We start from the raw sequence: 14,431 nt of genomic DNA, 5'->3' as shown, positions 1-14,431 counted from the left end.
TCCAACACTGAAACTCTGTTTAGTCTGTTTTGTCAGATAGAAATAATGTGCGTGCACAAAGACGTTTCTGGGAGAAAAAAAACAAAAAAAACACTGCAATTTTGTATTCTGGTAAGCAACTTTCTTTGCTGCTAAAAAAAAAAAAATACTTAACACAGGCCAAGAAGCATACAGAGCTGCTTTTGTTGGTGAGTGTGTTTATTCTGAGCTGGGAAGCCGAGCTTGTTTTAACCGTCAGGGTGGATGTGAGTGGATGCTTTCAGAGGGCAGACGTTTGGCTTTCAGAGACGGCTGACAAGGAAAACGTGAAGACTTAACTGTCTGGAACCCCTGCTCCACACACACACACACACACACGTCACACACACTCTAGCATACATACACACCACACACACACATGCAGGGTGAGAGAAACAGAGAGAGTAAGAGAGAGAGAGAGAGAGAGAGAGAGAGAGAGAGAGAGAGAGAGAGAGAGAGAGAGAGAGAGAGAGAGAGAGAGAGAGAGAGAGAGAGAGAGAGAGCATCTCTGCTGGACAGACACCTACCCCCCCCTCTCCCCCCCCTCCCCCCTCCCCCCTCCCCCACCACCACCAGAGGATCGGAAGTCTATCTAATTGGAAACTAAACCAAATCCTTTGGAAAGGGAGGATCACTGGAGCAGTGGGGCCTGGGGAGGTGTGGGGGGGGGGGCAACACAGGGCTCAGTTACTCCTCATCTCTTCTAGTCTCTTTTACAGTCTCTCTCTCTCCCCCTCCCCCTCTCCCTCTCTCTATCTCTCTCTATTTCCCTCTCTCTCCCTCTATCTCTCCTTCCCTCTCTCCCCCTCTCTCACTCTCTCTCTCTCCCTCTTATACACACACACTCCTGTCTTTCTCTTACTCTCTCTCCCTGTCTCTTCCCCTCCCTCTCCCTGTCTCTTCCCCTCCCTCTCCCTGTCTCTTGCCCTCCCTCTCCCGCTCCTTTTGTCTCTGTCTGTCTGTCTCTGTCTCTGTCTCTCTGTCTGTCTCTCTCTCTCTCTGTCTCTCTCTCTGTCTCTGTCTGTGTCTCTCTCTCAGGGTATAATCCTGTTCCTTGGCTCGGAGAGGGCCTCTTCTCTAGGGAGTAAATCTAGCCGGGTCCTGTGTCCACAGCCCTCAGACTCCCAGTGCACCAAGGCACCTCACTGTTTATTGGTTCAGGGAGAGACAAAATAGTCCACCGTTTAAATATAGAAACCATTATTGGACGTAGCTGGAAAAGGCTTCCTGTCCGTAGAAGTGGGCCAAGTTCATTACAGAGAGCGGAAATGTGCTCCAAACCAGAGAGCATCACCACAGCCTGCCTGCCAGCCTCTGTCATCTAGCTTAGCTTGTTGCACCGCGTCTGGTAAGAAAATACAGGCCGTTCCTTGGCAATACCACTGACATACTGTTAGAACTCTGCATGTCTGGTTCCTGATTATCTGCTGGACTGACTACATGCACCGTTTGTATGTTGCTTTGGATAAAAGCGCCTGCTGAATGAATTAACGGACCACAGTGGCACAGTGATTCTCTGACCACACTGGGTTTCCAGATACTGTTGAATCCAAACATTCAGATGTTTTTTTTTTTTATCACGCCTTTACCCATGATCGTATGACTAACCTGCCGTACGTTTACAACAACTACTGAGATTATGTTGATCATGTGATCTTTGTGACGGGTCACGTGACGTTCCTGCGAGCACCTTGTGTGCTCCATCAGGAGAGCAGAAGTTCCACGACTTGAAAACCAAAGTTTATCTTGACATTTATTGACATACTGGCAAGCCGAAATGGGAGTGCAAACTATGACTGCACTATGTGTGCATTCATAACCCATTCTTCCAAGGCCAAGCTAAGCACCACATAGAGTACCACCAAAGCAAATCTAGGCCAGCAGCACCAAAGCCAGGGCTGTTTACTTGGCAGGAGGAGTCGAGTGACATATCCAAAAATCTGATAGAGGGAAAGAAAGGGAGGATCGGTCGAGTTTACAGACAGAACTTCTTTGTGGGGAAAATATAACAGTGTAGGAGCCAAAGAAGCAAACTGCAAACAGAAATTGCAGAAAAGCAGGCAAGCCAGTCAGTCCACCAACCAGGGAACTAAGACCGAACAAAAAGAAAAAAAAAAGAAAAAAAAAAAGAAAAAAAAAAAAAAGTTAATCAAAACGCAGACTATTGTTCATTTTCTCCTCCTGGTCAAAGGTTTTCCGTGGCTCAGGATAGAGAGGAGCTGAGAAGAAGCTCTTTGTGTTTGGGAGGGAAGCTGGCATGTACGCTTCTGCTGTCACTGTTGTTAGGAAACCTGGCTCTAAGGTCTTTCACCACGAAACACTCTCTGACAACCAGAACCACTATTATCCTCTCTCTTAGGAGGGAATCTCTGAACACACACACACACACACACATCCACACACATCTACACACACACACACACACACAGAAGCTCTCACAGACACACACACACACATCTACATCCACACACACATACACAAATTGGCTTACACATACATCCACACAGCCCCCCCCCCCCCCCCCCACCCACGCACACACACATACACACACACACGCACAGGAGAAAGCTCTCTTTCACTTACTCGAGGAAGCTGGTGATGTAGTCCTTGCTGCAGGCTGACCAGGAGAAGGGGTTGGTGTTGGCGGTAATGTGAGCCGCCATCAGCTTCGCCGCCTCGTGACCCTTGGTCCCGCAGGAGTTGCCGATCCCATCGTGGTTCATCCCGAAACTGCCGGAAGCACGCAAGCAGAACACACACGGTGTGTCGCTTGTCAATCAGCCTCATCCATTTCAAGTCCTGACTGACTTCAACCTGATCTAACGTTATCTTTTCGAAAACATCGAGTCATCTTTAACTAGGTTACTGGGTCGCCCTCGTTTCACGGTGATGCAATGTGGTGGTTTAGGCCAATTGGCTGTGTCGCCATCCATGGGAAAAGTCTACCTCCCAGGGCTAGGGGGCTGCGAGGGCTGTGCTTCCAGGGTACGAGCCTGGCTCCCAGGGCTAGGGGGGTTCGGCTGGCGAGCCTGTGCAGCTCAGGACAACCATGACGTGGTCTTTAGTGTTTGAGTGTGTGTGTCTGTCGGTGAGGAGGGGGCTGGGAAACAGCTGTGCGAGAGGGGAGCGCGGGTCAGAGGTCGAAACCTGTCTGGAGTGCCAGAGGAATGAGAAAGTTCTAATCACCACCCTGATGGCTGTCTGTCAGGCAGTCGTTACAGGTCTGGGCAGGAGGGAGGGAGGGAGGGAGGGAGGGAGGGAGGGAGGGAGGGAGGGAGGGAGGGAGGGAGGGAGGGAGGGAGGGAGGGAGGGAGGGAGGGAGGGAGGGAGGGAGGGAGGGAGGGAGGGAGGTGAAGGAAGGAAGGAAGGAAGGAAGGAAGGAAGGAAGGAAGGAAGGAAGGAAGGAAGGAAGGAAGGAAGGAAGGAAGGAAGGAAGGAAGGAAGTGGTGGGAGAGAAGGAAGGAGGGAGGGGGAAAGGGTGGGAGAGAAGGAAGGAGGGAGGGAATATGTGTTTGAATGGGAGTAGGAAAGAAAGCCTCCCCCATCTCACTCCCCGATCTCCCTCCCCCATCTCACTCCCCCATCTCCCTCCCCCATCTCACTCCCCCATCTCCCTCCCCCATCTCACTCCCCCATCTCCCTCCCCCATCTCACTCCCCCATCTCCCTCCCCCATCTCACTCCCCCATCTCCCTCCCCCATCTTCTCTCTGTCAACCTACTGTAGGTCTACTCTATACCTCCTATGAAAGCCAGCCCAACTCAGCATTTCTGACAAGGCTTCCATAAATCATTTTAACAATTCTCGACAATTCTATAATTCCTTTTTTGAAAAACCCTATCTGTCTGAATATCGTACCGTAGAAAAGCTTGCGTTACAGCAGGAAGTCAAAGCGGACTTTTCCTTACCGTTCCAAAAGCACAAATCAGGTCTAATGCATATAACAAACCCGAGGCCCACAACGCAAAGGCCCCACCTGTTTTTCTAAGGCTTGCGTTTATGACATTTTACCCTACTGTGGAAATAAATCAGCCCGCTTGAAACCTTGAAGCTGTGTTTTCTTGTATAAGTCCTCTAGAAGCGGAGACTATTTTTACAACTGCCCCACAACAGAAGCAAACACAAGACACAATGGAGGAAGCCGCCATCTTGTTGAACCATCGGGAGGGCGACACGTAGACTAATAAATCATCGTTACTTTGCCTTATATCCAGGGAGAAGGGGCCAGATTCTCTGATATTTGCATGAGGAAGAATGTGGAGCTAGTTTGAGCGGTTAGCAGGGCACAGAGAGAAGGCTACGCTTTCTGGCAGCTCCTAAACAAGCTGGGATCCTTCTGGACAGAACCACACAGAGAACATGCAGCTGGGTGAACAAATTCTGTCAAAACTCGTACAAAAGTTCGAGCTAAAATCCGAGTTTTGATTTCACGAAGTAGTGGTTGGTTTGTTAGCAAAAGGAAGCATGGTATGCATGTGACAGTGAACGTGTGCTGTTTTCCGGAGACGTTCTTTCCGTGTTGGGACGTGACATGCGGAGAGGCGTCGGCAGGTGAACTCACTTGTGGCCGATCTCGTGAGCGATGGTGAAGGCAGAGCCCAGGCCGATGTCCTCGTTGATGCTGCAGCTTCTCTCAGGTTCACACATTCCTGCTACGGAGGCCAAGCCTGGACACACACACACACACACATACACATACACACACACACATACACACAAACAGGATCAGTACAAGGTGTAGGATCATGAGTTGGTGTTCCACCTGTGTGACCTGTACGTGTTTGAGGTGGGTCTGCAGAGAGTCATGGCTGGAGTCTCCAGGGGGAGTTCAGTTTAGCATCACTGGCTAGACGGGAGTTTTTTTCTAACCAGACTCACTGCTGGAAAATGTCTAGACGAGGGGTTAGATTTATCCATTTCACTCCGAGTAACAAGGGACCACCTAGTAACGCAAGCCAAGGAAGGGAATTTAAGAAAACATTTTCCTTCCCCCCCCCAGCCCCCCAAAATACTAACCCCCACACCCTCCATCTGAAAATATAGATGTTTTCACCATGCAGAAGAGAGAGAGAGAGAGGGGGGGGGAGACAGTGGGAGATATAGGTAGAGAGAGACAGAGCGAGGGAGAGACAGAGTTAGGGCTGTATTTTAACGATCTGTAACACAAGTATCAAAACGCAAAGCGCAAGTAACTCCGCCGCTGTTTCTATTATACCAGCGGGATAAATGACTTTGCGCCCGGCGCAAATCTAAAATGGGTTGGTCTGAAGTAGCTACATTACTAATGGGTGTGGTTTGGGCGTAACGTGCAATAAACCAATCAGAGCGTCATCTCACAATCCCTTTGAGAGCAGCACTTGTTCCATGGCAGATTGCTATTATAACAGCAGATTTGCCAGGCGGATTTGCCACACTTTTGTACGTCATTTAAGACCCTGTGTAATGTTTACCTTCCTACCACAGTAAATTCCGTGTTTGTGTAACATACATGGTGAATAAACCGAATTCTGATTCTGATTGGGATGGGAGAAGAAACTCACCCAAATTAGCTTCGGTTAAACAGGCGTGGGAGGAAATTACATTTACTCATTTACATTTAGTCATTTAACAGACGCTCTTATCCAGAGCGACTTACAGTAAGTAGAGGGACATTCCCCCCCGAGGCAAGTAGGGTGTTTCTGCTGGAGCAGGACTAGAGTGTTTCTGCTGGAGCAGGACTAGAGTGTTTCTGCTGGAGCAGGACTAGAGTGTTTCTGCTGAGGTGAGAGCACTAAGCTAACCTGGGGCTCCATGCACACCTGTACACCTGGGTCTCCAAACACAAACACTGGCTCTAAGACTGGTGCCGTAAAAGGTGTGTGTGTGTTTGTGTGTGTGTGAGAGAGAGAGAGAGAGAGAGAGAGAGAGAGAGAGAGAGAGAGAGAGAGAGACAGAGACAGAGAGAGAGAGAGCGCGTATGTGTGAGGGTAAAGTAGAGCTTTTCCACAATCCAGGTGTTTCAAGTACTTTTCCCACTGAGCCTGACAGGACAGAGAGAGAGAGAGAGAGAGAGAGAGAGAGAGAGAGAGAGAGAGAGAGAGAGAGCGTATGTGTGAGGGTAAAGTAGAGCTTTTCCACAATCCAGGTGTTTCAAGTACTTTTCCCACTGAGCCTGACAGGACAGAGAGAGAGAGAGAGAGAGAGAGACAGAGAGAGAGAGAGACAGAGAGAGAGACAGAGAGAGACAGAGAGAGAGCGAGAGAGAGAGAGAGAGAGAGAGTGACAGAGAGAGACAGAGAGAGAGAGAGAGAGAGAGAGAGAGAGAGAGAGAGACAGAGAGAGAGAGAGAGAGAGAGAGAGAGAGAGAGAGAGAGAGAGAGAGAGAGAGAGAGAGAGAGAGAGAGAGAGACACTCCTCTTAGTTACTATCTGCTATCATCTATAGGTGACACAGAAGAGTTTCCTATGGCGGCTGTGTGTGTGTGTGTGTGTGCGCTTGTGTGTGTCCTTCCCTAATGCAATTGAGGACAGCTTTAAGGGGTGATAACAATGATGCTGTAAATGTTTTCCTTTACCAGGGCTGAGTTCAAGAGACGAGCCAGTGTGAAAACACATTAACTATGCACTTAAAGAGACCCCACTTAGTGGGCAGGAAACGTGATATCTCTGTTTGTTATGGCTCACACACAAACACACACTCTCTCTCTCTCACACACACACTCTCTCTCTCTCTCTCTCTGTCACACACACACACTCTCACTTTCTGCCACACACACACACACTCTCTCTCTCACACACACACACACACACACACACTCTCTCTCTCACAAGCACACACACACTGTATCTCCAGTCCCTGGTACGTGCACAGCTGTGTTATGTCCCAGTATGTTCTCCTGTCCCACAAGGACATGGCTTGGGCATCCTTTACACTAAGTAGGCACTAGGCAGAGAGCGAGAGAGAGAGAGAGAGAGAGAGAGAGAGAGAGAGAGAGAGAGAGAGAGAGAGAGAGAGAGAGAGAGAGAGAGAGAGAGAGAGAGAGAGAGAGAGAGAGAGAGAGAGAGAGAGAGAGAGAGAGAGGAGAAGAAAGGGTATATAGAGGAAAATCTACAAAGACTCTGCACTGGTTCCATAGTTTTAATGTGTCTGTGTGTGTCTGTGTGTCTGTGTGTGTGTCTGTGTGTGTGTGCGTGTGTGTGTGTGAATGTGGTTTAGCCGGGTATTATCTCCAGCTCCTTGATTAGCCTGTGACCCCAGAGGGCAGGGGTGTGACCTGGGGGCATGACCCCAGAGGAGAGAGGGAGGGAGGACAGGGAGAGAGGACAGGGGGAGGAGCAGGGGGGGAGGAGCAGGGGGGGGTGGGGGAGAGACACAACGAGGAAGCCAAGCAGATGCCGGGGCAATTAAAGAGACCGGGGAATGTCACGAATGCGGTCAATCTGTCAAACCACCCCCGGAGTCACAATATTACCTCCAAGATATACTGTGGTGCCTGAGGGGGGCTGTGTGAGGATAAGATGAAGAGGGACATGGGAGGGGGAGGGGGGGAGGGGGTCTCCAACACTTCCTACAGTCCTTTTCCAGCCCCATCAGCAGGCCAGCTCTCCCTGGGCAGAGTCAGTCTGGGAGGGGGTCAGTCTGACTGAGGTGTGCGAAGCAGCGGACTGTCCCAGCTATGTGCCACCGAACGGGCCTCCACACACACACACACATATACGTTCACACACACGCACACGGATACACGCCCCCCACCGAACCCCCCCTCCCCACGAACCCGAAGGCGGGACAGCGGGCGGAGGAATGAGGAACACTTACCCAGGGTACCACAGGGTTTGTTCTTATATGTGCAGATGTCGTACCTGTGGGCAGAACAGGGACAGAGATATCAGATGTTGGTGGACTTGAACCGTAAACCCTGGTGTGTGTGGTACTGTGAATATGTTCGGGTTCTGTTGTTTTCCATCCTTGTCCGTCGCTTAACCTTCCGGAACATTCCATGTTCACCGTTCTAGACAGTCCAGATAATCGCCCGACGGTGACCTTCAGAGTGATTTCACAACCGCTACGGGAGAGAACTGTGACTCCAGAAACTTCCACCCCAGAACCCATTATGGGGGTTTAACTCAAACTTGGCACCCTCTGACTAAGACCCGCGTCCTAAATGTCAAGCGGCTAACACTCTCAACACTCAGGCGTCCAGCGCCCAATACAACCCTTGCTCCTCCCCTCTCTCCCCTCACACCCTCTCTCATAATCCAATATGACAAAGGAGAAAGAAAAAAACTCTGTAGGATAAAGAAAAGGAACACCGTACGTTTAAAACCAATGATCCAATCATTCGTAAAGCTTTTAATCTATTAAAAAACCCAAGGACGCCCGCAAATTCAATTTCGCTCCGTCTCTCCACCGCTGCCCTCCTCCTCACCCCCCCCCCCCCCCATCCCCTCCCCTCCCAGATGGACCGCTTCCAAACCAGTGAGGTACGGTCTCCGGGACAACCAGACCCGACCTCATTTGGAACATCTATTTATTGTGATTTACTTTCTTTAATTTCTCCCTGTGTCTTCTCAAACATGACGGAGGCCGCGTTCCACATGAGCCACCGCGACCTCCAACCCTCCACGTTAGCGCACAGCCTAATAAAGTCACAGCGCCGCGGACGAGGTATCCGCTAGCCCCCGGGGGGAAAAAAGAGAGAGAGAGTTTGAGCTCGCTGAACAACAACAAGACTGGGAGGATAAGGAACCGACGGAAAGGACTGGAAGGATAAGGTCAAGTCTGAGCGGTCGGCGTGGTCGCGGGGGAACGCGTCGGGCCACCGCGACATCGACGGTCGCTGGATGAGGACGCCTGTGATAACGTCCTTCTCCTTCGGTGTGTGACCGCCGCCGCCGCGGGAGCCATGGCAATCGTCGCCGTGACATCGTGTCGACAAGGCCACAGAGGGACCGAGCTGTCCTGGGGCTGGTCGTTTTAACAGGAGCTGTCGAGCCCAGTGGTTGCTGATACAGGGAGAGGTACACAGGGGGGTGTTGTTAGGCCAAAACGCTTTGACGCGATTGGATGATCACATTATTTCGAACGTCTCTATTGGCTTTCCCTTGAGTCGACGCATCAAATAAGGACACGCACACGCACACATACAAACCCTGGGCCCTTTACAACAACAAACCCTGGACCCGGTAAAAAAGCGAAACTGTGCATCTTAGTCCATACAAACTTTAACAGCCCAGAGCTTCACAGAAGATATACTGAACATCCTCCTGAGCAGCAGAGCAATGGGTCCCCCCATCAAACAGAATCATCGTAAAAATCCTTTGGAATCTTATTCTAGTCGCAGGGTATCATTAGTCATAGATGAAATACCCACGCACAATAAATGTCTCCAGACAGGAGCGTTGCTAGCACAAACAGTCCTAAAATCACAGCGCTCCCTCTTTAAGGTGCATTCCACCATGGAAGCTTGGAGTGTTCTTCCAGACATGTGGTTAATAAGAGCTTCCTGGGTCCACCAGCAGCTATTTATACTTTGTCTAATGTCCGCATCCTCGGGTTCCAACAGCGCTTTCCCCCGACAGCTTTTTGTCTCGTTACATCAGGCCTGATAGTCTCCAAAACGCCTTCCTCTATCCCTTCTCCCTCCATCGGGCAGACAAATGCTGCAGTTGTCTTCCTTCACGGCCACAGCGAAAGAGGTCGGAGGAATGGGGGGGGGGGGGGTTCACAGACAGGCAGAGGGCAGCAGGCACAGCGGCTGATAGGAAGCCCGTTTGCTGCAGAGCCCAGAGAGTCAACAGTGAGGCTTTAGCCCGTGTCAATCACAGGCCAGGCGTCTCCTCTCCAGACAAAACGAGCAGGGGAATATATACTTTAGTTGCTAGGTTATGCAGGCCAAAACAACACTGGCAACAATGAAGTCAATTCCAGGTAATGACTGTGTTTTTGCTGCGCCGTTGTCGACGCCCATTAATTGTGGGGCGACAGGTACGGCCGAGACGTCGACTCTCTTCACCTCCTCATTCGCTTCACGCGCTACATCAGAGGCGCCCCCCGAACACAATCGAAGCACTGTTAGGGAAAAGGAGGGGTTCGAATCCGAGCCGCACGTTTGAAGTGGAAACTTGCCTGAACCCCTGATGACACCGTTGGCAGTGAGGTAGATGGGTAGGCCGGGGGGGTGCGGAGAAGGTAGATGGGTAGGCCGGGGGGGTGCGGAGAAGGTAGATGGGTAGGCCGGGGGGGTGCGGAGAAGGTAGATGGGTAGGCCGGGGGGGTGCGGAGAAGGTAGATGGGTAGGCCGGGGGGGTGCGGAGAAGGTAGATGGGTAGGCCGGGGGGGTGCGGAGAAGGTAGATGGGTAGGCCGGGGGGGTGCGGAGAAGGTAGATGGGTAGGCCGGGGGGGTGCGGAGAAGGTAGATGGGTAGGCCGGGGGGGTGCGGAGAAGGCGTGAGGTAGATGGGTAGGCCGGGGGGGTGCGGAGAAGGCGTGAGGTAGATGGGTAGGCCGGGGGGGTGCGGAGAAGGCGTGAGGTAGATGGGTAGGCCGGGGGGGTGCGGAGAAGGCGTGAAGCACTCACCGGGTTATGAGAACCGCGTTGTCATGGTGAGCCATGCCGTTCTCTGGGATGCTGTTTCCGTCTCCTTGGTGAGAGAGGATGGACTTCTGCCACTTGCAGAAGCTGTCCAGGGACTTGTCGGCATGGTGGTTGATCTCCAGGTTGGGCTGGGATACAGATCAGCAGAGTTACCTCAGCGCGCACACACACACACACACACACCATGGAGGCCTGGGTTCGAATCCGTCCCAGGCACTTTACCATGTGTCATTCTCTCTGTCTCTGTCTGTCTGTCTCTGTCTGTCTGTCTGTCTGTCTCTCTCTCTCTCTCTCTCTCTCTCTCTGTCTCTGTCTCTCTCTCTCTCTCTCTCTCTCTCTCTCTGTCTCTGTCTCTCTCTCTCTCTCTCTCTCTCTCTCTCTCTCTCTGTCTCTCTCTCTCTCTCTCTCTCTCTCTCTCTCTCTCTCTCTCTCTCTGTCTCTCTCTCTCTCTCTCTCTGTCTCTGTCTCTCTCTCCACTTCTTGCCCTCTCCAAACACACTGTCTCTATCATAAATAATAAAGGCAGAAATGCCACTGAAAATATATTTTTAAAAAGACTGACACAACTCTCTCATCTAGCTTCGATAAACTGTAGCAGTGAGAGTCTGCAAAACATTGTTTGCCTTTATAACGATATGGTCGTGGATTCTTGTGTGTTTGTTTGTTGTGTGTTAGTGAGAGATAGAGACCAACGGCAGTGAAAGATTGAAAGACTGTGTGTATGTGTGTGTGTGTGTGTCCAGAGAGAGAGATCCACTCACCTGATCTTCAGTTAGCACAATCAACCTGGTTACAATAATGTTCACAACGTTTCCTAGACTGGCATCACGGTAAAGTTTGGCAACCTGACCTCCAGAAAAGAAAAAAACACACAAAGTCAGACAAATTGTGTCCATGAGTGTGTCCAAACACTGAACAGGTCACACACACACTCACAGGTCACACACACACTCACAGATACCAAACAACATCCATACCGACAACCTAAACGATCAAACGTCTAAACCGAACAACGTTACAGTCATCATCAGATTATGTATGACTATGTTTCTTTGATCTATAATCTGTATATATATATATATATATATATATATATATATATATGTCTGTATGTGTGTATTTCTTAATCGTTTGAACCCTGGACAATTAGCCCTTATAGGGCTGAAGAGCATCGCGATAAACCAATAAACCAATAAACCAATCACAAGGACACAAAAAAAAGTCGAAAGTCAAAAAGCAGGATCAAACTTACAATATTCATCACAGACAGGATGTAGGGTTCTATGTCTTTGCGTCCATGGTAACCGACCATCATTTTGTCGGCGACCACCAGGGTCTCCACGAAGCGCTCGGTGCTGACGGAACGCTTCTGCCTGCGCCCGCGGCCGGACTCGCTGCCGTTGCCCGGGGCGACAGGCGACGGTGGTGCAGAGGGGCCAAAAGGCCAGGGTTTCAGTTTTTTTGTGAAGTCTGTGAACGACAAAGATTCCAAACACAAGCCTGTTAGTGGTGACAGAAAAAAAAAAAAAAGGTTTTTAAATCTGCTTGCTATGTTGTTGTACACCATTCTTAATAGGCAGTGATCAAATATAGCTCTGACACAAAATCAGTTAAGGACTGTACATAAAGCTGAGAGTCGTAACTGTGACATCATCATCAACACAATTTGATACTGTGAAAGACTTAAACGGCTGACTGCTTTGGATGTTATCGACGTCGAATGATCGCATTCCTAAATCCACACGACACGATGGTAATCGCACACGGCCCGTTTGAAAGCAGGAACAGTGAGAGCGTGAACAGGGGAATCCAGCCCTCTGAACCTGAGGCTGAAGACAGCTGTATGCATCAGATGCTCTGAACCTGAGGCTGAAGGCAGCTGTATGCATCAGATGCTCTGAACCTGAGGCTGAAGGCAGCTGTATGCATCAGATGCTCTGAACCTGAGGCTGAAGGCAGCTGTATGCATCAGATGCTCTGAACCTGAGGCTGAAGGCAGCTGTATGCATCAGATGCTCTGAACCTGAGGCTGAAGGCAGCTGTATGCATCAGATGCTCTGAACCTGAGGCTGAAGGCAGCTGTATGCATCAGATGCTCTGAACCTGAGGCTGAAGGCAGCTGTATGCATCAGATGCTCTGGGCCGTGGCTGAAGACAGTGCATCTTGGGACCTGCCACTCTGGGTCTGCCCTGCTCTCCCAGGCTAACGTTACTACTGTCTTTCCCCCTTGAGACTTGAGGAGCTGGAGAATGTTTCCCTTGCCTTTCTCCGCTGTGAGGTTTTGATGTATTCGCCTCATTGAGTGACTTGACCTCCTTTTTTATTGGTTGTCATGCATGATAATGGGTATGGCTCGAGATTTATTCACGATTCAAGAGTCATTTCTTAAGGTTTTAACAGTTGGGAATGGATTGGGTGTAAAAGGGAGAGTGGAGAACCCTTCTCTCTGTTCTTTAGCTGTTCCTCTGCCTCCTTGTTCCACCTTGTTTCACCTTCTGGGTCGCCCCTTCATCTCTGGGACCAAAGGAACCACGTGTGTTTGTCCTTGAACGGTCTTGACCAGGAGAACTCTCTCGCTTTCTCTCTGACCTTTGTCCAGTAACAATGTTTGAGGACGCAGGACTTAAAACGTTTATTTCTAACGCGTTTGCCTTATCATTGATTTAATGGATTTATTTACATGGGTTCAAACCAAGTCCAGGGTATCAAGTACAGTGATATTCAGATTGTTTTCACCTGTCTTACCCCTGTTCTGTGTTTTTATATAGGCCACAAAGAAATCAAGACACTCCCTTTACTCTACTGTGTATTTTATGTATTTTCTATTTTATGTATTTACTCCTATATGTTGAATGTATGCACCTTCCTGCCAAAGTAAATTCCTTGTCTGTGCAAACGTTCATGGCAATTAAAACCCTTTCTGATTCTGATTCTGATATAACCGTTCCTTCACACCAGCCTCAAGCCCAACCAGGAAGTTCACCAACCTGAGATCCCACAGGCGTTCTCCTGGCTGTGGTCTTGTGGCGAGGGGATGGAAGACTTTTTATAAATAACATGCTGTTGTGCTTCTCCCAGGTCCCACGAACTGGACGTCGTAGAAGATCTATTCTTTAACGGCTCTATTATATACTGCTCTTCTTCTGTTGTGATAACGCCATGCTTGTTGAAAAACAAGAACAGTAAACGAGAAGTTATGACCAAAGACAACACAGAACATCACAGGACACAGTACGGAGTTGATCAAACTGTAATATCAGCATCTTAATAATAAATGTCAAGACATAAAACCACTCATGGAACACTATTCACGCATTATGCTGTTATGAAATTGCATTTGACAAACGTTCCTATGATGTTTGTTATAACAACCCACTGATTGCATTACTAAAGCGTATCATGAACCAGACAGAACGCTTTTCGCACCGCAGGTAATAAAAGTTAAACGATTGCAATCCTAGGAGGTAATAGTTTCTTCTAAACTCCGAGTCACGTTGCAGCGCGTCTATCTCCCATCTCTCCGCGTTGCAGTCCAACATGAAAACACCCCACACTCTGAAGCAATTTGATAAATCATGTTATAACAACCAATTACACCAAGAACAACACTATAATTACTGGGCATCCGACCAAAGAACACAGCGATCTGCCCCGCTACACCCCCTTTATAATATATATTGAAAAAGTACTTTAAAATGTGTTTATAGAAAACATTGGCAGGTCGTGTTGGTACATAAAACCCACAATGAAAGCACTTAAAAAAGCCCAAACTGGCACACAACCGCAACAAATTCATATTTGATCAAAAAAAACTCACGCTGATGTCAAGATATCAGTGTC

At 49.4% G+C, this 14,431-nt stretch overlaps 1 protein-coding gene across 1 annotated transcript in view; it reads right to left on the bottom strand.

Annotated features, from left to right (window-relative positions):
• The window catches only part of adamts6 (ADAM metallopeptidase with thrombospondin type 1 motif, 6), a 48,501-nt gene that overhangs the window by 31,326 nt on the left and 2,744 nt on the right, over positions 1–14,431 (bottom strand). The window contains exons 3-9 of the mRNA XM_084694261.1: positions 13,579–13,753; positions 11,843–12,060; positions 11,352–11,435; positions 10,573–10,718; positions 7,812–7,855; positions 4,579–4,684; positions 2,602–2,748 (exon numbers count right to left, since the gene is read on the bottom strand). Coding sequence (XP_084550387.1) covers positions 2,602–2,748; positions 4,579–4,684; positions 7,812–7,855; positions 10,573–10,718; positions 11,352–11,435; positions 11,843–12,060; positions 13,579–13,753 — 920 coding nt within the window. The remainder of the gene's footprint in view (positions 1–2,601; positions 2,749–4,578; positions 4,685–7,811; positions 7,856–10,572; positions 10,719–11,351; positions 11,436–11,842; positions 12,061–13,578; positions 13,754–14,431) is intronic.

This window comes from Hypomesus nipponensis, chromosome 27, assembly GCF_054491055.1.
Source record: "Hypomesus nipponensis isolate SF chromosome 27, ASM5449105v1, whole genome shotgun sequence".
Taxonomy (NCBI): domain Eukaryota; kingdom Metazoa; phylum Chordata; class Actinopteri; order Osmeriformes; family Osmeridae; genus Hypomesus; species Hypomesus nipponensis.
This window is presented reverse-complemented; position numbering and strand designations above follow the sequence as displayed.